A 25834-nucleotide genomic window follows, 5' to 3' on the forward strand; every position below is an offset into this window, starting at 1 on the left:
CTTAAAACCGTGACACGCCAAAATGTCACCCGACAAATAACCACAAGACATAAAGCCACTCGATAACGACAGGTGTCACCCTTAAAACTACTCATAACTAATCTAACCAGGTTAAGAGTATATACATAGTAATTATCTATGATTATGTTCCAAACATGATTTTAAATTATCAAAAGACAAGAATACAAGATCAATATAAATACAATACAAAATAAATATATTTATAATAATATAATATATATATATATATTGAAACAATGTTCTAAAAAAAAATAAGTTATCACATCAACATAAATTACTCTGAAAATTAAGTGGGTGACACATCAGTTATTATGGAAATACTTCACAAAATGTTTTCAAATGAATAAATAAAATTGTTGTTCACTGTATTATTAATTAGTTTGACAAACATTTTTCAAGCAAACACTTCTCGTGTAAGTATTTTAACTTTTTAATATATTATTCAATAATGGACCTACTCATTATAGATCAAAAAAACAGACATAATTACTGCATACAATTAAAAGAACACCATGTCCCAACACCGCCATTAGTTATATCAGTCTTAAAATCACATATAATATAGAAAATATATGTTCAGTCTATGCACTGGTTTTCAAATGTACAGAATAGATAAACTCTAGCATGCAAATATTTGGTTTTATAAAATCAACAGTGTAAGTTAACAAAATTTTATGAAATCTGAAAACGCTCATAAATTGCATAAAAAAATATGCAAAAAAACTAATGACGACTCAGAGATAATGTTATTACCATTTGATTTGATTATAGTAACCAATCAATTGACTCTAAAATTAAATCACGGACAAAACGGAATGAATACTACTGAAAGTAAAAACAGAGGCAATAAATATGGGGTGAACACTATTTAAAATTATTTTAACATATTAATTTGTTTTATTTTTTGAAGTATTTAATGATAACAGACAAGACTAGAATAAGAGTAATATTATCAAAATTATTAAATTTGACAAAAACCATAAATTATTTTAATACTCTTTCAACATAATATATCAACATATTGTAAAGTGTCTATGCCAAACATTTTATTTTTCTTACATTCTTAATAAATAATCATTATATATCTGCCGTTCTGAATTTTTAATTATATACAATAATAATGTAAAGTTGATAAGTTACACTTTATAATAAATTACTAATTTTAAGGTGGTAGATTAAATTTAAAACTAAAAATAAAAAGTGGTTTCATTTAATTTTTATTAACAGATAATAATTCTAAATACTGAAAAATCCAATGTTTTCCATTTAATATTTGATAATATACACCTAAATCATTTAAAATATTTACTATTATTTTATACACATTACAATTTTACAACACCTCCATAATATATTATTTTATTGAAAAACTACAAATTACCAATTAATAAATACAAATGTTATTTCCTTTTAAGTATAAACTACTTAATCATTTTTTTTATAAAATTTGATATTAAAATCAGAATAAAACAAATATTGTTGCTATAGAAATGTTACTGTATATTTAAAAAAATATATATATTGTTCAATAATCATTTCATTAGTTATACAGAGAATTCCGCTAAATGTGATCAGTGGGAGCATAACATTGGTGCAAGTCATTTTGATTCATTTTTTTTATATAATTCTTTAAGCTTCAGTAGGTAAGCTTCAAAAAAAAATTTTAAAAAAATTAAAAAAATTAATTTATAATAAAAAAAGAACCTATTGATTTTATTTTAGTTTGGACTCATAATTTGATTTTTATATTAACCTGAAATTAAAGCTCAATAAAACCATCATTTCTCTCCATTTCATCAATTTGCTTTAAGATATTTGAAATTTTGTTCAATACAAGCTAGGAAATTTTCAAAATGTAAATGTGGTTTCTCTTTAAGAACATTTTTCCAACTTATCAAAATAGTAAACGTTTTATGGATAAATCTTTCCATTTGTTCAAAGCAATGAGAGAAAAACAAGCACTTCAACAATTTTTATACTAAACAGGATGTATATTGATACACTCATAAGTTTAAAAATACAATTTACATAATTAATACTTAAAGCAGCTGTTGCACCTAACATGTCAGTTTCAAAAGCCATAGAACCAATAAAAAATATTCATAAGAGTTATTCAATTATCAGGTACATACTGATTTTAATAAAATATAAATTTAACATTTGTAATATAAGATTTGATTTGAATTTATCTGTTTTTATTCCAATAAACAATTGATTCCATAAACCAGTGATCACATAAGAAGAACTCACTGTAGTTATATTATTGTTTATTTCATTATTATGTTGATGCATGCATAATTGGACACTTGCCATTCATTAATGTATCATAATTCTTACAACTTTATTCCATATAATTCCAGTCTCTAGTTTTAACTGTTATCTTATACAAATTTAAAATTTACCCAAGCTTAACACTATTAATAACAAGGTTTTGTTCTATTTTTAACCTTTTTTTACAAAAAACACCTAAAATTGTAACAACTTAAAATTATGAAATATTGAATCGCACAATTCATTATTCTTTGACTTTCCATTTATTGTTGATTAGAACCACTTTCCCGTCCTTCACTAATTTAGCAAGATGATTTTTCACAATATATGATGCTACTTTCCTGTAATCATTGGGAATAATCTGAAAAAAATTTAAAAAAATATGATGATTCATATAATAACAAAATAAAAAGTAATAATAAAAATGTAGACTTGCCTTATACATTTCATTTACAATTTCCTCTTCAGAAATTGATCCTGATGGACTTCTATTAATCAAGTCATACAATTCCGCTTCTCTTTCTAATCTGTGCTTAATATAATTATTTACTCGAACAATTGGATCCTAAAAATTAAACATTATAATAAGTCATTCAATTCATAATTATTATAAAATAATTATTGAAATTTCAGTTAAGTTAACAAATACCATCAACTGAACTTGATTGCACTTAACAAATAAAGTTATTAAAAAAAAATCCGAAGCATGGTTAACTATTCTCCGTGTTTATGTCCAATGAGATAATAAGATAGAAGTACAAAGAACCAATTCTTACATGAATAAATAATGGTAATAAAATAAGTTTATAGATAACTGATCGTCCTAACTGGCAAGTAGGGGAAATAAACACTAAATAATACTGTGGCAGTTTAATTCGCGAGGAATGTAAAAACTGTTTAAATGTATAATAAACCAATATAGGTTAAGTTAGATATCTTTATGATTATAATATTATAACATATAAATTGAAACGGTCATACTTCATAACCATTGTATTAATAATTAATAAGTAGGCAGTGGTGTGTATAAGGGGGAAGCCCACTGGGACAGAGGCCATAGTGAAAATGCATGTTTAATAAATAAAAGCCTTAAATTCGTATTAATTTAAGGGGATCGGTGGCGATGACGACTGTCTTTGTCTAACACACGCGCGACATAAGAATTCAGAGGTGTTTTTTGGCAAACGTACCGATTGATACGGCGAAGCGATATGAATTCTGAAAACATATTTGAATTTGTCGTCAAGTCTACTTGAGATCGGTCAGTCTACATTTTTGATTTTAGATTCTGAGTGAAACGATGAATGTTTTTTTATTTTTAATTTTAATTTTTTTTTATCGTTTCACTCAGAATCTAAAATCAAAAATGTAGACAGGCCGATCTCAAGTAGACTTGACGATAAATTCAAATCTGTTTTCAGAATTCTAAAAGCTTCACTTTATCAATCGGTACGTTTGCCGAAAAACACCTCTGAATTCTTATGTTGCGCGTGTGTTAGGCAAAGACAGCCGTCACCGCCACCGATCCCCTTAAGTATATAGACAATATTATAAAATATAAAAGAATATACACTATATTAAGTAGCCATACCCTATCAATTGTTATGATCGAGCAAGTCTTATTAAAACAATTTTCAATACCTGATAAAAAATTTAATTTTTATAAATATAATACCATGATTTAATTTTCGCAATATTAATTACATTAAACTTTTTTAAATTTAGGACTCTATTAATAATACTTCGAGATCAACAGACGTAAATTATATACAAAAAAATTGTTACTGAAAAATTATTTTTTTTAATAAATATATTTTTTCAAGTTTATTCCATGTAAAACATAGTTTATAAGACAAAATAACTGCATATTTTTATTAATGAATGCGTGTGCACATATTTTATTGCTAAATAGCGGTTTTAGCCTTTAAGTTTCGAGCCCTGGGTAATACATATGATGATTTAGTTAATATTTATAAAAATTAAGCTACAAAATCTGCAATTCTTTGGAAATATATCATTATTTTCTTTTTCTTTTATTTTCCATATTTCTATAGATAATATGAAAATTAAAAATTTACTTAGTTAGGAATATTCAAAAAATTTAAAGTTAATTATAAGTTAAAGTGGAGGTTAATTAGTTAAGTTAATGTTAATTTATTTAAAACAACAAGATGGTAAGTTACGTTAACACATTAAAATTAGCTTTACTTTTAACTCATTAACTCGTTTTTGCCCAGCCTTAATTTATTTTTAATAAAATAAAACGTATTACACTATACAAACAAAATTTCAATTTAATAATCCGGGCTTGAGACTTCTTGTACAAAGAAAAACTTAAATATATATTTCTTTACACACAAATGCATTTTTATGGAAATAAAAATTTAAAAAATTCACAAAGTATTCAAAAATACAAATGTATATTATAGGCCAGGCAATAGAGACAACATTTTTGAAAATGGCGGAAAAAAATTCCAACCAAGATTTTTTTTTTAAGTTTAAATAAAATATGCCCTTTAACATACTAAAAGTCCCCATTGATCAGACTGGAGCTTTCTTTTTATAAGCTCATGAAAGTTTAAAAATTTGAGCTTTTTGAATATCTCAAAAAATATTCCAAAAATCGAATACTGTATTAAATATGTCTATGTGTTCTAGAAACTAAAGGTGAATGATTCAATTATAATAACATAACAAAACATACTACAAATAAAAATAGTAAATAAGCGAGAGAATAGGTAATTGGTCTCACATACTTTTATCTGAAATTTGGTACGACACGTCATAACCCACTGTGAGTCTTATATTACTTATGTAGAAAAACATTTAGGTATTGATGCAATTGTTGTGTTTGATGATTATGACAACAATGCAAAAAGTATAAAAAGTTCAGAGCGTCAACGCCAAAGGTTGAAAAAAAAGTGTATTGATGTGTTTTTTGAAAGCCATATGATAGTTCCTGTTTCAAAAGAGAATTTTTTATCAAACGATAATAATAAAATGCGATTTATTTAAATGCTTAAAATAAAATTAATTAATCATGGGTTTGTTGTTAAAATAGCAAATTATAATGCCGATACATTAATTGTTAGCACTGCCATTAATGTATCAAGTTATCATCCTAAAACTATCTTGTTTGGTGAGGACATTGACTTGTTAGTACTTCTTTTTGCTTTAACTCCTAAAGAAAATATTTATTTTCTAAAACCTAGTCAGCAAAATTAGGAAAAAAAATGTATAGTACTGAATTCATAGAAAACCACGATAAATAAAATATTGTTTTATCATGCACTAAGTGGTTGTGATACAACGTCAGCCTTATTCCAAAAAGGAAAAAAATATATACTACATAAACAGAAGGATATAAACTCAATCGTTTCAATTTTTAATAATCCTAATTCATCTCATGAGGAGATAGCAAAAAATGATATTAAATATTTTTTATATTTATATGGTACATCAGAAGATGAGAAGTCTTTGAACCAACAACGTTATCAACTGTTTACAAAATTTGCTACAAAAAACAAAATTAATCTTGCACCACTTCCTCCAACAGAAGAAGATGTCAGACAACATTTCCATAGAGTTTACTTGCAAGTGCAGTTATAGCTTGGTCGTATAAAAAAACCGGAGGATTGGGGATGGACATTTCAAAATAATATTTTGTTACCAGTTACCACACTGAAAGCTCCACCACCCGATCAGTTACTTAAATGTATATCATATAGTTGTACAAAAGGTTGTGGTAAAAACTGGGGTTGTCGAAAAGCAGGTCTTAAGTGCTCAATTATATGTGGACATTGCAAAGACCAATGGTGCACTAATTCTATAGAAATAGAGGTTGATTGTACTGAAGATTGTACACTTTCAGAATTATTAGATGAAATCGCAAAAGAAGAAGACGAATACAAAATATAAAAGTGTAATCTGCCTGCACTATATGTAGTGTAATTAACTTTAAATTATAATAATTTTTTTTTATTATACAAATTATGTGTATGATATCAAAGTTTTAAAAATATCAATTTTTACTATGTTATTATAATTTAATCGTTCACGTTTATAGTTTGTAGAACACACAAATATATTTAATGCAGTGTATAAAAAATTTGCAAACAACTAATGCACAATACATTTTTGGATTTGAGTTGCATGTATTAAGAAATAAATTTAAGTTAAATGAAATCTTGAATATGCAGTTTCCTATGAAATATGCAATTACATGAAGTTCTGAACTCTGATAATAAGTATCTTACCATTTTATGTCATCAAAATCGCTATATATTTTAATTACTTTTATAACGGAGCCATGGCCAGGAAATATAACAGTTGGGTTCAAGTCTAAAATCAATTGTAATGAGTTCAAATATTCTGTTAGATCTTCAAACACAGTAGTTCCCTCTCCAAGCACACAATCAGCAGAGAACAAAGCATTATCTTCTTCCAAAAATATGACTATATGATCAGTTGTATGTCCAGGTGTATGATGAATTCTAAAAATATTAAATAGTAAAATTGCAATTTTTTATGCAATGTTAAACCGTCATTGGTTGCGTGGTGAAAGATTCTCTCACTGAGATATTACTTTGGTCACTACTGCCTTTTACGTTGGTATATTGCCTAGTAGTTATACCACACCTTTTCAGATACATTTAATCTAAGAGAAGAAATTAAAAATTAAAATAATGTGACAAAATATGTTTAATATTTTTAATATTTTGTGTAAAAGAAAATATAAATACTGAATATATATGGTTTATAAGTACTCATAACAGAATATTTAATACAAATTACATAATAAATGTGTACTGGTAATTTAAAACATATTATATGACATTAAAAAAAGTGAGAGAACCTCTTGACGTTCGAACAAAGGAGTACAAAACAAATGGCGGCTTAAAAATTAAGTAAGAAAATGCAATAATTACATTAATGTAGCACCTTCAACACAAAACTTTTGTTTGTCTTCAACAAAATGTAATGGAAAGTTGTAATCGCGTTTTTTGCCTATTTTGGGATTGAACTTCCAAACTTTACATTCTGAAATATAATTAATAGTATTAATATTTATACTCTTATTATAAATATATTATTTTGTTTTGATAAAATATACTATACATAGTTTAAGAAAAGTTACTTTTATAGAATAGTCATCTTTTAGAACCATGTATGGTTCCCATCTAAGTATATAATATAAAAAAAATTATAGAATAATGAAAACATTTTAGATTATACTTTTTTTAATCTTAGTTGTATTAGAAGCCATTTAATTTTAGAACAATTAAATAATAATAATAATGAATAAAATACAAGTTTACTGTTTGATGGATAACATTTTTCAAAACAATTAAAATAAGATAAGACTTATTTTAAATAATAATACATAATATAATTTTTAAAAGCACAAATTGTAATCAATTTATCAATGGCTCTAAGAAATTCATTTAAGTCATAATCAACATTGTTTTCCATTTTCAAACATTATTATTATATTTTTAACCTTATTATAATCATTCATATTATTTTGATTTTATATAATCTTGATAACAATTAAATTGACTCAAATAGCATAACCGCTTCTTTTTAAATGTCTACAAAGTATACATTTGTAAACTGGTATTAGTTATATATTATTATGTATATAATTTACTAGCCAATATATTATATTATGCTATTCTTCTGATTAGATATGTATTGCCGAGAACTTAAAGTTGTTAGTACTTAATGTATATTATGCTATTTATTGTTAATAATAATACACAGAAATAACTGTATGCCTAGGAGCTACCTACTCACATAAATTATGGTTAGGTTAGTTTAAATTAAAATATTCTATAACATTAAATTTTTGAAAAATTATTTTTGTATTCATTGATCTTTCAAAAGTTGACATACTAAAATTGGCTACAGATTCATTAAAACATATATATTCTACTGTAATCAAATCACAAACATAGGTACATATTTAATATATTACCATTTTTATTAGCAATCATATCCAGCACATTTTTCACCCCGCCAATATGATCCGAGTGCCAATGTGATATTATAATATGATCGAGTTGAAATTTATACTTTATCATTGTTTCTCGAAGATTTTTTATATACTCTGGAAAATTTGGCTCTCCAGCATCAATCAAAATACGTCTGTAACAAAATGTTGTATTAAAAAATCAGGTAAATATATAATTTGAAATTAAAACAATTTTAATTTACATACAAGGGTTAGTATGACATTCAAATATATATATGTCAAATAATTTATTTTATTAGGTAGATAGTGGTTATGATAATTAAAACACAACCAGGACAGAACTGATTGCGTCTCTGGACTATTATATTTATAATATTACTATTATAACTATTTTATTATAATATTATTTTATTTATATTATATTTCTAATTATTAGCTTACGTTCCCAAAATGTACAAAAGTTTTGTAAGCAGAACTTACCTAAAATTTCAACAATTATTGAATTTTTCATCATTGTTAATTTTTAGTACCTACATAACAAAAATAAAATCAAGAATATTTTACTGTACTGATTGATTTAAATATAGCTCAGATTTTTTCAAATGTCAAAAGGTTATTAATATTTATAGGTATCTTTCTCCTTTGCTTAGTACTATCTGTAGTGAAAGTAGTGAAAGATCTAATAATTATTAATTAAAACTACTAAAAAAAGGTATAAAGGTCTTCATGATCAGAGTAGAATCTGCAACACATCTGGATAGTAAGCATTGAAAACAAATTTATCAAATATTTAGGCTTTGAAGACATTATTCATAATTTTATAAAATATGAAAAACACAAAAAAAAAATGTAGATGGACAATCTGACGGTAGCAACAACGACTGAGATTGATTTTTTAATAAAAATAAATATTTTTACCTAATAATTTATTGTTTTATTTAGGTAACTGGTTTAATTTTTCAATTTGAATTGATCTTAGCCTGCATAGCGTAGTATGCTTAATTCGACTGGAAAAAAACTATACTCTATCTCAAATGAGAACAATCACTTTTTGTGCATCATGAATGATGCAATTGGAGCTTCAAGAACCACGTTATCATGCTAACATCGAGCAGTTGGTTGAAGCACTGGCGTGAATTGATCAGCCGACTGATTATTCTCTTTTGAGACAAGGTATACAACCAGATTTCAAACCTGTACATATTTGATATGCCGCTGCGTTAAACATACCGCTGACCCGTGCCAATCACATAAGTATTCGTACCCTGTAGAGTCATGAAACTGGGATTGCATCCCAATACCCGTAGCACTCTGGGTGAGACGCTACTGATGGCGGGCAGACGGGGCAAAGACATCCTGGAACGGGCGCGGGGCTTAGAGCTGCAGAGTCTACTGATAATCGACTGCGGCGACGGGCGGCTGCGACCAGGTATGTGATGGCGTACGGCCGACAACACGGGCAAGCGCCATCCGCCAAACGGCCGTGTAACGATGAACATTGACCGACCGCCGATTACGAGGACTCGGGGCTACAACATCGATAACAAACCGTTATCGGCATCACAACAGTCAATAATAATGGTGATAAAAAAATCCAAATCGTTTTACCTGCAGCCGAGCTGTCGGCGTAGTACGAGTTGTAGCACTAGACCTACAACTGACGACTTACGACTGGCGACCGTCGGACGACATGATTGGTAACGATCGATCGTAGACGATGAGACAATGCAGTATTATCGATTCACCGTGTCACGACATGGTCGGTTTGATTTTATGACACACGTTCTGTGAGTACACCTATGACCTTAGAGCAAAATTACACTGTATAGCTAATGGAGAATCGGGTACGCTTCAGTCTCTGCCACCTAAATTATTGTTACCTATTATGATCAAAGAATTTGACGGCGAAAGACGTGAAATCATTGAGCTGAGATAACGTTATCTCGGAGATAACAATAATAATATCGTGAATATTTTAACAACGCTAATAACTATAAATTAATAATATTATTAAATTAATTTATGACCAACGCATTAGAACACTTGACAATAATACTTTTATGATAAGGCCAAAAAGTCTGATAGTTTTTTTTTCAATACTCCAACAATATTTCAGTAGTTTACGACGTCTGTAGGATTTATCTCGATAGCCCGAAACAAGGCGATAATATTACTATATACAAGGTGTAGGCCCGGTTTACTGTAAGTTTGATTGCCTAAACGTCACATTCGACGGGGGACTTTTCATATATTATTTATTATTTATTTATTAAAAGCACAGATGAAATTTGATCGTAGTCTTAAATGATAATTTATTGTCATGTTGTTAACTATATTTTCTTCTATAGATGATAATTTGTTTTAAATTGTTGAATTATTTTAATACTCCTCCTATTCAAACAAACTTTAAAAGAGTAATCTTATGTCTAATATATTTAGAGGTACGAGTTAGTATTATACCTATAGTGATATGAAAATTTTTTAAACAGCTAGTTGTGTGAAAAAATATATAATACATTAGTGATTAGTTAATATTATTAGACAATCAATTTTATATTTCAGAATATAATTTACTATGAAATGTAAGCAGTAATTACATTATTTTACATTTAAATTTTAAATTATTTCTAGTCACTAGATATACCATACCTATCAGGATTGGTAGCATATTAGTATGGAATATTTATTAATAACACAATAAATGAATCGACGGGGAACGGAAACAATGGAATAGAGTAATAGACGTACGTTTGATGAATTATTTAAAAAGAATAAGACGAATTTTATGAATGACGAAAATTCAAGTAGAAACTATTACATCTGAAAATGAAGATGACCCAGAATTAGTTAAAGAAGTTGAAGATATGGAAGAAGACAAAGAAAAAAGTTTTAGTGATACTAATAGCAGTATTTCTGAAGTCGCTTCAGTTGAAAAACCTGCATTCGTTAAAATGCATGGAAAAATATTTCAAAATGTGTATCCAATAAAAAGCAAATCTGAAATTTTAACAGATGATTGGTTTGTTATTAGTTTTCAAATAAATACTAAACAACCTTCTTCTAGTAAAATATGTTATAAATATTATGTTGGTCAAGTAATTGAGAAAAATGGTGACATTTATAAAGGTACATTTCTCAGAGGAAAATCTACTAGGGAAGACAATGGTTTCATTTATTGTTTTCCTAATGTAAAAGATCAGTGTGAGTTTGAGTGTCATCAAGTTGTTGGTAGGCTAGATAAACCAACAGCTTACAAACGTGGTTTATTAAAGTTCCAATTGGACTTTAAGACTTTATAAATGTTCCTAATTAAATATTAAAGTTTATATTTGTTAAATTGTGTAGGCACTAGGTAAATTGTTTGCACCTAATTCTTAGTTTTTAATTTTAATTCTAAGACTGATCAGAAAAGTATCTGTGTTAAATTGTTTAAGTTGTTTAAATTGTTTATTGTAACCTACAGTATTTACCTACATTAAGAAACTGTGATAAGTGAACAGAAAAGTATCTGTGTTAAATTGTTAAATTGTATCAAATGCATACTTATTGTTATATTGTAACCTATAGTATTTACCTACAGTAAAGAAACTGTGATAACTACCAAACTAATTAATTAAGTGTTGAATATTTAATAAATATTTTTAAAAATTTAATTATTTGTTTTTATTCACCTTACATGAGTTTAAATCGAAAAAGTTGGTAAAAACCAATATATGTTTCTTTTCACCCCACTCGGCAGGTGAATAGAAACAAAGCACTTAAAAAAATATATAAAATCAATCTTTAAATATAAAATGTTATCAATGATACTATATTAAAGTACTCACAGAGACCCATATTTTAAAGTATTGCTCATTATTCTATGTTAAATATTTAAGATGCTACAAGCTTTAGAAGTTTGAAACTGTTTCTATTCACCCCATTTGACGGTATTAAAAAAAACTTCAACAGATAAAAACATTAAAAACATCGACGATGAAAAATGGTGGAACAAACAAAAACTTGAAAAGTTGAAAGGGAAGCCACATTGCGTCGTCTCATTTATTTTTGTCTGTATAAAAATGGCCCGATCATGAGCCCATCATTTTGTATTATCTACCCAAGTATTTGGTTATAATTTTAAACTTTTGTTATTTGCTGATTTTGATGGGCCTCTTCTGTCTGTTAAAACTATGATTATCATCGAATGAGCATTAAAAGCATTATGTTTATGCCTACTATATTAACACAGTCGACTACTAGCATTGGCACAAAAATACCTAGGTAAAAATTATCAATAGATAAAAAATTGTTGTACCATACCTATACTGCATACTGAGGATTATAAAATAAATTGGTAGGTACCTACTTCGTTATTTGATTCCCAGCTGTAACTTAGAATTATGAAATAATCTTTAGCTTATTTAATGTTGTATAGAAATAGTAATTAGTTACTACTTATTTGTCTAACAATAATCATCATTATATTATAAATTGACGAAATAATTTTTGTCAGAGTAATGACAATTTTCTTCATATATGGCAGGATGCAGTATGACCTATACATGTCATTGTGTGTTTCCTTGTTTATAATTTGTTATAACTTATAAGACAAGTAAACAGTTCATCAAAAAATTGTTAAATTGTTTTTATAAAACTAAATACTCCAACGTTTCTAGTTTCTACAAATATCAATTTTCCAAATTAATAGTTTTCAACAGATAATAAGACCTGTAGTACATAGTTTTTTTTTTTTTTAACAGAAAAAAACATTCTTAACATGAAATTGATGATCTAGATCTTCTATTTTCAAGCATTCCTACTTCTAGTTCAAATAGGCCAAAGTCAAAAAGTCTTAAACTAAAAAAAAAAAATTGTAATGGCATTATAGATTTGGGTAATTGAGAGGGTAGGTAGAGACAGTAATTTAAATAAATATAATTTACTTGATAGAAAAATAATATTATAATAATTGTGACAATTTTATTTTCTTAATCTTTTAGTTGTTAGTTGTTACCTACTGTTTCACTCATATTAAAAACCCAGATTATTACTTATAAAATACCCCCCCCCCCCCAAATTGAAAACTTCTGAGCATACTACTGAGCTCATATAATACTTTACACCAACCATTTTCACAGTTATATATTTATTTAATTGACGTATTATATAAATTTGATTTGCAATATTTCATTTGAAAGTCATAAGAAAAATTGCAGACGCTAAATATCGAAAAAAAATTTTTCTAAAATGCTAACTTAGATAATCATTAAAATTTAAAATAATCCAATACCAATAATCTAAGACCATGTCCAATACTATGATACTACAAATATTTTTGTCATTTTTCTTGATAAAATAATTTTGTATATATATTTACTATTTTCTTATATGGAAGTAATACAAGGTATACAAGGTTAAAGATATGTCTTCCCATTAAAATATTATAAATAAACTACATTCAACATAAGACCAGTAGTTAGTTATAACAAGTTGTTGAAGGGCGACAGACAGACGTTTCCTCCACAGAATTGTAAAGCAAGGTTAATGTTTACTTTGGAAAGAAAGCACACCCTGAATAGACGACTACCGTTCAATATTGAATAGACTATAGAAGTACAGGGTACAGTCAATTTGTCATTGGTAAGTCTTTATTAGGTAAACAATGAATACATAAATATACAACTTAATCTTAATATAATATCATACGTGTAAAAATAAAGCAAAACCTATATCCTATAGAGTAAAAATTTTAAAACAAGTATTCAGATTCAAAGAAATCAATATTAATACTAACTATATTAATGAGTACAACACTTCAAATAAAATATATCCAATCTTGATATATAGTAATTTGAAAAAAATAAAATTATACGAAGATAAATTACATTTAAGGGGGGTAATGATTTAAATCATTCTTTTTGTGGAGGATCGTATTTTACGTTTAAAGGTTTTTAAATGATGAGGAATTTGTAGATCACACCGTTCAATGTTTATACAAAGTACACGCTCAAACTCTATATTATTTTGCACATATTTACCAATCACTCTTTCATTGCCACTTCTTTGTAATTTTAAATCTGTCTTATTGTGTAATTTCTCAGATTGAGAAATATCATCGTTGGCCACATTTGTAGAATATGAGATATTTTGGTTTTGGTCATATACATTTGTTGAATCACATCTATGTTTGGTTTGGTTTTCTATGACATGTTGTGAAAATTGTTTGTGCTGAATAAAGCTAGAATTTGTAATCAGTTTTTTACATTCGGCATTTATAACATCCATAGATCGAAGAGATCTTGTACAAATACTTCTTAAAGGCTTTATGTATACATAACAGCATTTATTTTTCTTTACTTTAGGAAGATTCACTATAATATTAGATATTGCTTTATGTAAATATCTAATATTTATATTTTTACTGTATTCGGTAATATCAGCTAATGAATACCAATCATCAATATTATCACATATTGTATTCCATTTTCCTGAACCAAAAACTCCAGATGGATAAGGTTTATATGGAATTTTTCCATGGACATTCTGAAAAACAAAAATTAAATTATATAAATTAATCTAAAAATATAGAAGAGCACACAATTTTTTGAAGCCATTGATTTATTAAACAATTTAATAGAGATATAAATAAACAAAATATATTATAAAGCCTATTGTACTTACATGCTCTACAGGTAAGTTAGTAAATGGATCAAATGAGTTCTCAAAATCTTCTCTATATAATTTATTGCTTCCAAAATACCAATACACTGAATTATTTAGGTCATAACCTAATGGCTTTATGTTTAACATGTGCCATATGTTAGAATTGTTGGAGAGTTTACTTTGAATATGATTAACATCAAGAATAATATTACAAAAGATGTACAGAGCTTCAACTTTTTGTTTGCGTGTTAAATCATCAAAATATGTTGCTGCATCTAGTGAATATTTAAAGTTGTAAACCTGGAAAAAAAGCGGGTAAGTAAATATCGCTCTGCTGTACATTAGGTGTCTAGAAGGTTGCTGCAATGGATGGTATTAAATTTGAATTCAATGATAAAATATCATTACATACAAAAACCGATTCTGAGAGGAGACTATGTGAGTCTAGGATATTTTAAATTGTTATTACTTATTTATAATACGGTAGCCGGTAAGTTTATTAATATTATTTATAATATTATTCTTAAATTATCAGTCATGATGGAAAAATATTTTATATACTTATGTAAAATTGGGTTGTTTTAGAACCAAATTACAAAATGACTAAAATCGTTATTCTTAGAGTTAATATGTGATTTTGTCTAAATTTGAACTTAAATAACTATAAAAAAAGCTGTGTTTATGTTTATTTTTAGATTGTTTGGTTTCAGAATAAATTACTTACGTAGAACCTCGTTTTAAATTTTCAATTCTTGACTATAAAAGTTGAACAATTAATATATTTTTAACTACAAAATCATTTTGTATATATATATTTTTCATTAAAGTTGCTTATGTATTTTTAATATTTTCTAACTGCTATTGTAACAATATATCAAGAATCTTGTAATAAAATTTTATGCTTCTTGACCCAACCAATAAAATGTTATTTATATTTATAGAAAAAAACAAAATTAAAATTGAAATGCCCATAAACAGCTTAAAACAAGTCAAATTATCTTGTAAATTTGATTAAGTATAGGAATTGAAGAAATAAACATATAGTGTACATTTCTAAAAACTTATAAGACATTTTGTATTCAATTTTTAAATCTTAGATATAAAGAGAAAAAATTTTATGAATTTCGAACTCAAAATAATTTACTAATTTTTGTGATTTTTACGAATTTTGTCAAAATTCTAAATTCAAACTCTCTTAAAAAATTATTGTAGATATACGCTCAATTTTTTTTTTTTTAATTTCCACTAACAACATACGAAGAACCCACTAAATTTTCAATTTATTTGACCCTTGCAAAAATTTTTTCATTGACATTAGTTTAAAAAAACAAACAATAATCCAAAATTTCTTATACCTGTAAAGAGTTTAATATGAATCAACATTTTATGGTGTATTTAAAATGGTACCACAAACATTCAGTGAAAATTTCATGTATATATGGTTATTTTTTTAAGAGATACACTAAAAACCAAAATCAATTTTTTTGAAAACTAGTTTTGATTAAAAATTCCCGTTTTTCCTATCGCTTTTGAAAACTATTGGGAATTTTATCCTCCCCTATGCACAAAATACATTCATTTTCCTACCAGAAAAGTTGCTGTTGAATAAATTCGAAGAACTTTTAGTACCCGAAACCATGATGACAGACACCAAAATAAGTAAATAAAAAACCACACATCCTTGTAAAATCAATACATTCAACAGAATTTTGCTCAGAATCTAAAATATGTACAGTACCTAAGTGCTTGTATAATATTTATAATCACTATACTAATTATCTTTGGGCATTAAAATCATTATTTAAAACATTATGCATTGTTAAAAAAAATAGTATAAGGGCAAGCAGAGTAATCATACAAAATTGAAGCAATCAGAAATTGTTTATTTTATTTTATTTACATGAAAATCACCCATACCCATCTGTAATTAATATTATTTGTACAATTTTGTATTTTTGTTTTAAATGTTCTCCTATTGCCCCATATATTAAATATTTATTAAAAATATGTGCTTTGTTTGTATTTAATTCTCATAATACCCCACTATCACACCTAATTTACCAACTTGATACCAAAAGTGGATGGAACTTTTAAGTTATACTTGTGGTTATCTAATAATAACAAATATATAACTACTGTTGTCTGTTTACCTTCATCATATGTGGATGTTTAAAATAAATTATGAGTTCCACATTATTATTTGTTTTTTTGATTAAGAAAATAAAGAAATACTAAAATATGAGAAAACTAAAAGTAAAATAAGCTTATAACAAAAATATGCCATATTTGATTTTAAAAAAACACACACCCATGTTTAGAAATAAAACTTAACTACATCCAAAATAAATATGCAAGTGTATCAAGTTCCAGGACTTAACACTCATGTTTCAAAATAATTTATTTATAAATAGTTTTAAAATTAATATTCATTTTAACTTACAATACATTTACTTTGAAATTCTTTTTTCATAATATTCCACCATTCATTAGTGTTTGGATCATAAAAACCACACATTTTGGTAAATCGAATAGCCATATCAGTCAACAAATAAGAATTCTCTTCAATTGCATTTTCAAATTCCTGCAAATTTTTTTTTGTTAAAAATAGTATGAATAGGTAGACTTATTAAATATTGACTCATTGTGTCAAGTTAAACAGTGTAACATTTTAAATGAGTATTTTTAAATACATTTAGAAATGTATCAATTATGTTTATTTAATCATTATTATACACATGTTGGGCATGTCTGTGAATTTATAACAAATAAATACTTTTTTTTTACCAACCACAAAGGCCAAGCCAAGGTATCAATTATAAAAGAAATACGGATTCACATTACATCTCTAAAATATAAAAAATTTATAACTAAATGATAGGAACAATAAATTGATTTTTTTTTAAATACAAATATTTATAAAAATTTCATTTATTCACTATATTAATGCATTTTGTTTTTAAAATTTAGTATAAATTTCAAAAATTAAAAAAAAAACTATCATACAACAATTACTGTAATATTACTGCAGCATCCAGTTATTCATTTAATATACCTTATATAATTTAAATACCTATTAGGTATTTATATTTTTGTAAAATATTTTTTAGCTCTACTGTTATAGTTCTTTTCTGCATTATTTGAGTATAATTTTTAACATTACATTTTGTACTTACATTTATGTCTATTTTACTGATATCTTCAGTGATAAGGGTGAAAACTTTACAAAAATGTACAATAGTCGGTATCTCCCACCATGTTTGAATTTCTGAAATAAAACAAATTATAAATATACCACAGAACAAATTACATTTTAATCTAATCTATTCTGTGATTAAATGTTTCAATGTTTTGAAGGCCTCCCTGTGCATGGCATTTGCATTATCAAGGTGCACGAAACCCCCTTGAAATTTGAATTCACGTTTTACGAAACAAAACTATCCAATTATTCTTAATTAAACTAATATCTGACTAAATTCATTCGGATTTGAAAACTACTACAAAATATGCGATTACGAATCCACAACATTAATCAATAATATTGCGCACAAGCCGCATATCTGACAAAAATGGAGGGAAATTATGAATATTGTTATTTACAAAGCGCGTATCGGTCGTAGACCCGCAAAGATCTTGTAGCCTAACCTTATAGGCTTACGGTGTATTGATACACGTCATGGTTTGCACATAATAAATGTTATATATTTAAGTCCCGCAATATGCGTATAGGTACCTAGTTAGTTGTATTAATAGGTACTCACCGTCGTCCATCATCATGGTCGGCGAAAATGCGTTAAAATAAAATTATCGAACAGACCGAGCGACTTGATGGAGATTTAAAAACTACAGTTATATTTATATTGTCAGTTGTCACCGTATTAAATGATCGTAGTTAAAGTCACTAGAGCATTAAAACTCGCGTCGACGGCAGACCGACGATATGAAGACTCGCGCCTAGCCCGAGCAGTCGCTCCACAAATCTAAACTGAACTCGCGCAGTATAATATTTATACATTGACGGCATTGTCAAAAACGCGGTGACCGAACGACGACCGCGGCGGCGAACGGAAGTACTAGAACTCCGCGCCAGCAAGACGTCGAGTGTGCACCCAGAAAATAAACAGGTTGTAGACGGACAACTGGCCACGTTCCCGACGAGTGTTGCAGTCTTGCAGACAGTTACTCCGCAGCGGTTGTAAATACAAAATCAAAATCAAAGCAGACAACACTGTTTATGCGGTATTTCGTATCAGTTACGGGTATTCGTTTGGTATGTGGCGCTGCCGCTGCGTGAGTGGCGCGACCAATTGGGTGGTATTCGTTTAATATTTTTAGTCGAATTAAAAATCATAAAATGATCATGTCATTTTTTTATGATTAACCAATTATAGCAATACTTATATACAATGGTGGGTACAGGATAACATTCAACAATGTCCAAATCAATCAAACAAAAATGAATGAATATTGAATATCCGCAATTGAATACACACATATGGGTACCTATTACAGCAGTGGTTCTTGACTGGAAGGCGATAGAGGGGGAACTGTGGGACAGTGAACTTGACTTGGGTGGTAGGGGGAGGTGAATATGTTTTGGAAAAAAGAGGGGCGGCGAACGTGTTTACCCGAAAACGTTGTACCCACACGGTGCGACCTAAAAATAATACACACTTGATAATCCATAGTAAAATAACTAAGAATCAGTCACTTATAAGTTATAAGTTATGGGTACTATGTTGAGCAATGCACAATAACTTATCTTTGACTATTTTCAAATATATTATTATCTTTATTATTTTGGCGATTGTGAGTGCACATTATTATACTTTAATATTGTATCATGCTTTATTATCTTAACCAACCTTTTAGCACACCGTTTGACTCGACCCATGTCAATATTGGGTCAACACCCAATGTTAATAATGGTTAAATCGGGAAAATCGCATACCATAAGTGAAGAATTATTATGATTTTACTATTATTTTTTTATTCAACAATTAAAAAAATCATGTCTACAAAAACGAATAAGTCTAGCAATATTTTGTTTTAAATAAACTAATTATAAGGTATACAACTATAAATTTACAAAATTATTAAGTTTTTTTTCAAATATATAAATTAATTAATAGGTAGTAATCTACTGTGTTTATAATACTATCGTCTATCAGCAAACAAAATATATAAAATTTAAAGTTAAATTTAGTATTTGTAGATACAAGATACTAGAGTTTAGGTACAGTGCAATTACTGGGTTGCATACACATTTCAGATTAACCTGTTTGTGTGGAATAATATTTTTTTACTTGGTTACATCAACATTTTAAAATCTAAACACTGAACTATACTTTCTGATGATCATTTAAAGCAACGTTTTCGTTTCACAGGTACCAGGTAGTTGGCGACTATTCCTCCGATTATTTTTAACTGGTCAACAATATACAATCACTGAATCACATGCTTCAACGCCAACAGTATACTGTTAATTTGTTTTAAAATTATTTAGAAATTTCATGTGAAACACTAAAACACTAAGTTATGGATAACTTAACACTTCAATTTTGTTATTTATATAATTACCCATATGTTTATTATTATTATTAATATTAGCGATAAAGATTTACAAATAAAAATAATTATTTTTTACGTCAATATATCCTCATAGGAAAAATATATTCTCAACAGGTAGATCTTATTCAAAAAAAGTTAGGTCACCCCTGCATAGAAACATATGGAAGTAATATAAATTATGAATAATGTATATTAATAGTTAATACGTAAAACTACACAAGTTTACAACAACTTTATCCATCACACTATCACAGTATTATTGGCAAGGTTGCTATTTCGAAGAAAAACTGAAAGTTACCTATTAAATAAATTAAATGTGCAATTATTATATATTGTTACACATGAACATATAGTACTATCTACTACTGCATGAATAAGTACCTATATAATTGAAATATATACTTATATACTGTGCGGTAGAATCTTCAAACGATGTATCTACTATCTATTACAAATTTACAAAAATTAAAAATACCCCAGTGAGAATTTTTACAAACGAGAATGGCACTGTCAAATGATGCAATACGTCAATACGAATTTATAAAAACGAATTTTGATGTGTTATATTTAATTATTTTATAACTACCTATACCCGCGGAATCAATGACTGAATCGATACATAAATTAAAATGTGTTACTGACAACGATAACAAAGAACTATGGCTCTTAAAATTTTTAATTTTCGACAGTTTTTCGAGTTCCCGAGAATTCTAGTTCCTGATTTTTTTAGGAATTCCCGGGATTCCTGGGATTCCTTTACGGGATGGATCCAGAAGGTCCAACCCAAGATAAAACCACTCAGTCTGTAGTCCTAGAAGAGTCATAAAAAGTTTACACAAACATAATATAAGATAATAATAATTATGTTCTGTGCCGTTAAGTTTTTATTTGTTTGATATTATTAATAAGATAAAAGTTATAATACTTTTAAAAATCTGATATTTTTACATTTTCCAATCTTATATAACTTTTGATGTATTGTTCTTAACGAAAAAATAAAAACTCAACTCTTAGTTATAACTGTAGCCTCCTCAGTCCTCGGTTCTTTTTACAGTGCGAAACAGTTTTGCTTCGTTTTACATATTTTGCAAGACACAAGCGGGTGTACAATTTTCTTATAATACCTAGTATATAATATTAGAATGGGTAAAAGGAAATATAAGTAGGTATACAGTTTAAAATATAATTATGTAGGTTAAATGAAGTTTAACTATACAACATCTAGGGATTTATTTGCTAAGAAATTAATATAAAAAAGCGGGTAAGTGCAGGATGTCGCTCTGCTGTACAGTAGGTTACAAGTGGGTCACTGTATAATGGATAGAATTAAATTTGAATTCAATGATACAATATCATTGTATAAGAAAAACGATTCTGAGTGGAGACGGTATGTCAGTCTTGGTTTAAGACATATTAATACCAATATATCTGAGTCAAAATTCGAATTTTAAATGCTTATAAAAAAAATTGTGCCTATTATGTATTTTAAATATTTTACAATTGCTATTGTAAAAATATATCAGGAGCCTTGTATTAAATTTTCAAGCTTTTTCGCCCAACAAATAAAATTGTATTGGTATTTATAGAAAAAAAACTACCTAAGAAAATTGAAAATTGACAATGTCTGTAAAAATCTCAAAAAGAGTAAAATTATTTTCAAAATTTGATCGTGTTTAGAAAATGCTAATATCAACATTCAGTGAAATTTTCAAGTATCTACAGCCATTCGTTTTTTAATTACAACAAAAACAGAAAATCGTTACATCTTACATGAGAAATCGAGTGAATATCAAATGTTGTAAAAATATGAATTTCAAACGCTCATAAAAATTTAATTTGACTTTCTTCTAAAAATTTTTTTTTTTATAAAGGTAGACAAACTTATGAGGAATCTTTTATTAAATTTTAAAAGCTTAGATTTAAAAAAAAAATGTTTTATGAATTTCTAACTTAAAATAATTTCCAAATTTTCGTCATTTTTACGTATTTTGTCAATATTTGAACTTTAAATGCTTATAAAAAAAAACTGTGGCTAAGGATTTTTAATTTTTTTCATCTGCCTTTGAAACAATATACTAGGAGCCTTGTATTAAATTTTCAAGTTTTTTTAACCAACAAATAAAATTTTATTGATATTTATAAAAAAAAAAAATTTAAAAATTTAAAACTGACAATGTCCGTAAACAGTTCAAAAAGAGTCAAATTATTTTCAAAATTTTACCGTGTATAGAAAATGCAAATATAAACAACCTGTGAAAATTTCATATATCTACGGTCATTGGTTTTAGAGTTACACCAAAAACCAAAATCGATTTTTCGTAAAAATTCCCGTTTTTCCTTAATTTTTCTTTTGTTTTTCACGTAGCTTTTGAAAACTACTGGGAAATGTTTACTTATGATCCCCCAAAGTACCAACTAGATTCACTTCCAATCAGAAAAATTTGCTGTTGAAGAAAATCGAAGCAGTTTTACTGTCCTAAAAGGTGATGACAGACACAAAAAAAAAAATAAATAAATAAATAAAAAAAAAAACACACATCATTGTAAAATCAATACATTCATCGTTCCACTCAGAATCTAAAATTATAACATTTTCATAATCTTTAATTTTTTGAAAATGTTCATATATCAATAGATATATCGATCACAAGGGAGAACGGGAGAAATAACATTTCTTAAATGCAACTAGATAGGTACTTAATTTAATGCTATATACGAAATATCTACCTGCCTTGATTCAAATCGATCAAATTAATCTACGATCATTTATTTATAATTGAACCTACTGTACATATTATAATATGTTTGATTGTATGATCATAAATAGAAATTAAAAGTTTTTTAAATAAAATATATATTTATATAGAGTGTAATAAAAATACATAACGAATAAAAAATGAAAATGAAATGAATAATAAATAACTTTCTTAGACCTGAAAAAAGTTCCAAAAAGAAATTATTAAGTTTCGAATATTAATTTAAGTACTCAGAAAAGTATTGGTATTTAAAAATATTGCAAAAATTAAATTAAATACAATTGTAAATGTTTCATTTTCAATATTAAAGATAAAAATAAAAAAATTGTTTATTATATGTATAATGCAGCACAAGTCTATATTTTTGCATAGGCATACAAAAAAATAATTTTAAAATATTGATTACAACAAAAGTTATTTCATTTATCAGGACATTCGAGTGTCGTTTTTTTTTAAATAATTATTTTCTAAAAACATTGTATGTAAGAAAAATATGTACCAATACTTGATAGAGTATATTATGTTAAGGCTATTAAAAAGCAGTAAATGCTATAATTTGAACTAACTTTTTTATCAATATCTTAAATAAAATATTTTTTAAAATATTCTTAAAAATTCCGGAAGAATAAGAGATCAATTAAATATAATAACAATTATATATAATAACATCCGTAAACTACCTATAAGGCTGTATCTGCATACAATTAACATTTGTTGAGTTGTAAACTACTAAATAAACTACTTATTAACCTAATGAGTAGTTTCAGTGTGTAATTTGCGAACGGAAAAACAAATGTAAACTGTACAATTGTAAAAAAATCGGTTGCATAATATATGATGGTCTTGTACGTCTTGTATCGTAGTCCGTCGTCGCAGTTGCATTATTAATCCATTTAACCCTACATGAACATGCAACTATGGACGAGTCAGATTAACATCGATAACAAAATTACTTCCATCGATCTTGTGTACGACATTAACAGTTCTCCAAATTACGAATTTCCAAATTAAATATTTTCTTATCATTTGCAGGTATGCCATAAGTGCTACTTTTTATGCAACTAGTTTCTACCTTTAAAAGTTATTATTATTATTATTATTATTTTTTTTTTTGATTTTGCTCATTTCTGTAATAATTTCACATCTCATACGATTTATTCATTGTAAATTGTACAAATTGTGGCAGAAAATTCATGCAGCATGTTACATGTGAAAGAAAAAACATTTGAAAATTTGACTAACCAAACAATGATCGAACAAATTAATTTGCAAATGTTAATTTATTTCTGTCTGCGTACAAGATGATACGTAGTCGTAATAATGCTTTGATTTAAAACTTTAATATCTTTTTCTTTGGGAATTAATATTTTATAACTATAAGCCTAGTTCCCATATCATCTAAATTTCTTATAACTTATTAAGTTATAAACTTATAACGTGTTATTGTAGTAGTAGCTTGTGAATAGATAATCATGGTTATGTAACAGTCTATACAGAGTTTATTGTATGTCGTCAAAATAAAAAAATTATTAGCTTATTGTTTTGTAATTAGTTAGTGTCCAGTAAATTCCTGTAAAAAAGTGGGCAAGTGCCAAGTGGTTTAGTGGTCATACACTCATACATTAGGTGTCCAAAAGGAACGCTGTGAGTGTTAAATTTGATTTCAATGATATAAAATCAATGTATATAGAAAAACGATTATGAGAGGAGACCTATAATATTATTAAAATGAGGTAGAAAGTACATATATTTATGATATTATTGTGATTAAATAATTTATTATAGTATAAACATTAGTATTGAGTAGTTTAAATTAATTTTTGCCGAAAAAATTGCATGTCATTAAGTTTCAAGCACCTAGAAATAATATTTTTTAATTGCAACAAACAAACTAAAATAGTTAATATTTTGCTTAACTCTCTAAGTAAATCGAAATTTGAGCTAAAAATATTTATAAAAACACTGTGATATGATATTTTTTTAGATTTTTTATTGACGGTTGCAACGACTTTATTGAATTACATTTTCAAGCTTTTTGACGTAACGAATAACATTTTTTTGATATGAATAGAAAATTAAAAAAATAATTTAAAAATATTAATTTTTAAAAATAGGTATATATTATTTGTCATCCCATACAATGTGTTGTAATTTGTATTATTATAAGTGCACATTTTAATCTAAAAATATCATTATGTAAAAAATATTAAATTTTATTCACTAATACTTGATTGCGTATATGTTAGGCTGTAACTTGAAAAAACGTTTTTACCAATATCGTAGCTTAAATTTGCTTGAAAATATTCGTGAAAATTCTGGAAGAAAACGATCAAATTATAAATAATTAGTATCATACTAAATTAATTAGTAGTTTCCGTACATAATTTATGCACGGCCACACAAATGCAAAATGTATAATTATAAAAGTATCGGTTGCATAATATAGGATGGTCAAGTATGATAATACGAAAGTCAATGCAGTGGAAAAGAAAACTGAGAGGTAGAAGAATATAAAATAAATTATAGGTATATAATTGATTGCAATCATGCATACATTATGCATAAATATTATTTATAATTTGGTGGAGAGGTGTAGAAT

General features: G+C 26.9%; 2 protein-coding genes across 4 annotated transcripts; both read right to left on the reverse strand.

Moving 5' to 3' along the window:
• Window positions 1-1885: 1885 nt before the first annotated feature.
• LOC111032904 (beta-lactamase-like protein 2 homolog) lies at window positions 1886-10266 on the reverse strand. 3 transcript variants are annotated; one of them, XM_022313381.1, is made up of 8 exons: window positions 10147-10266; window positions 9875-10070; window positions 9497-9795; window positions 8270-8439; window positions 7221-7332; window positions 6587-6785; window positions 2729-2857; window positions 2537-2653 (listed from the first exon to the last, which is right to left on the reverse strand). In XM_022313381.1, exons 3-8 carry the CDS (start codon window positions 9763-9765, stop codon window positions 2537-2539), a joined length of 996 nt encoding a protein of 331 aa, XP_022169073.1. In that variant the 5' UTR covers window positions 9766-9795; window positions 9875-10070; window positions 10147-10266. The 3 variants fall into 3 exon arrangements, with proteins under 3 accessions (XP_022169074.1, XP_022169073.1, XP_022169072.1); XM_022313380.1 differs by having other exon boundaries at window positions 9875-10247; XM_022313382.1 differs by lacking the exons at window positions 9875-10070; window positions 10147-10266 and having other exon boundaries at window positions 1886-2653; window positions 9497-9765.
• Window positions 10267-13879: 3613 nt separating this feature from the next.
• Window positions 13880-19057, reverse strand: LOC111032902. The gene is made up of 5 exons (XM_022313378.1): window positions 18670-19057; window positions 18085-18176; window positions 17352-17492; window positions 14930-15211; window positions 13880-14791 (listed from the first exon to the last, which is right to left on the reverse strand). Exons 1-5 carry the CDS (start codon window positions 18683-18685, stop codon window positions 14153-14155), a joined length of 1170 nt encoding a protein of 389 aa, XP_022169070.1. The 5' UTR covers window positions 18686-19057; the 3' UTR covers window positions 13880-14152.
• Between the last annotated feature and the right edge of the window lie 6777 nt (window positions 19058-25834).

Source organism: Myzus persicae, unplaced genomic scaffold, assembly GCF_001856785.1.
Source record: "Myzus persicae strain clone G006 unplaced genomic scaffold, MPER_G0061.0, whole genome shotgun sequence".
Lineage (NCBI taxonomy): Eukaryota > Metazoa > Arthropoda > Insecta > Hemiptera > Aphididae > Myzus > Myzus persicae.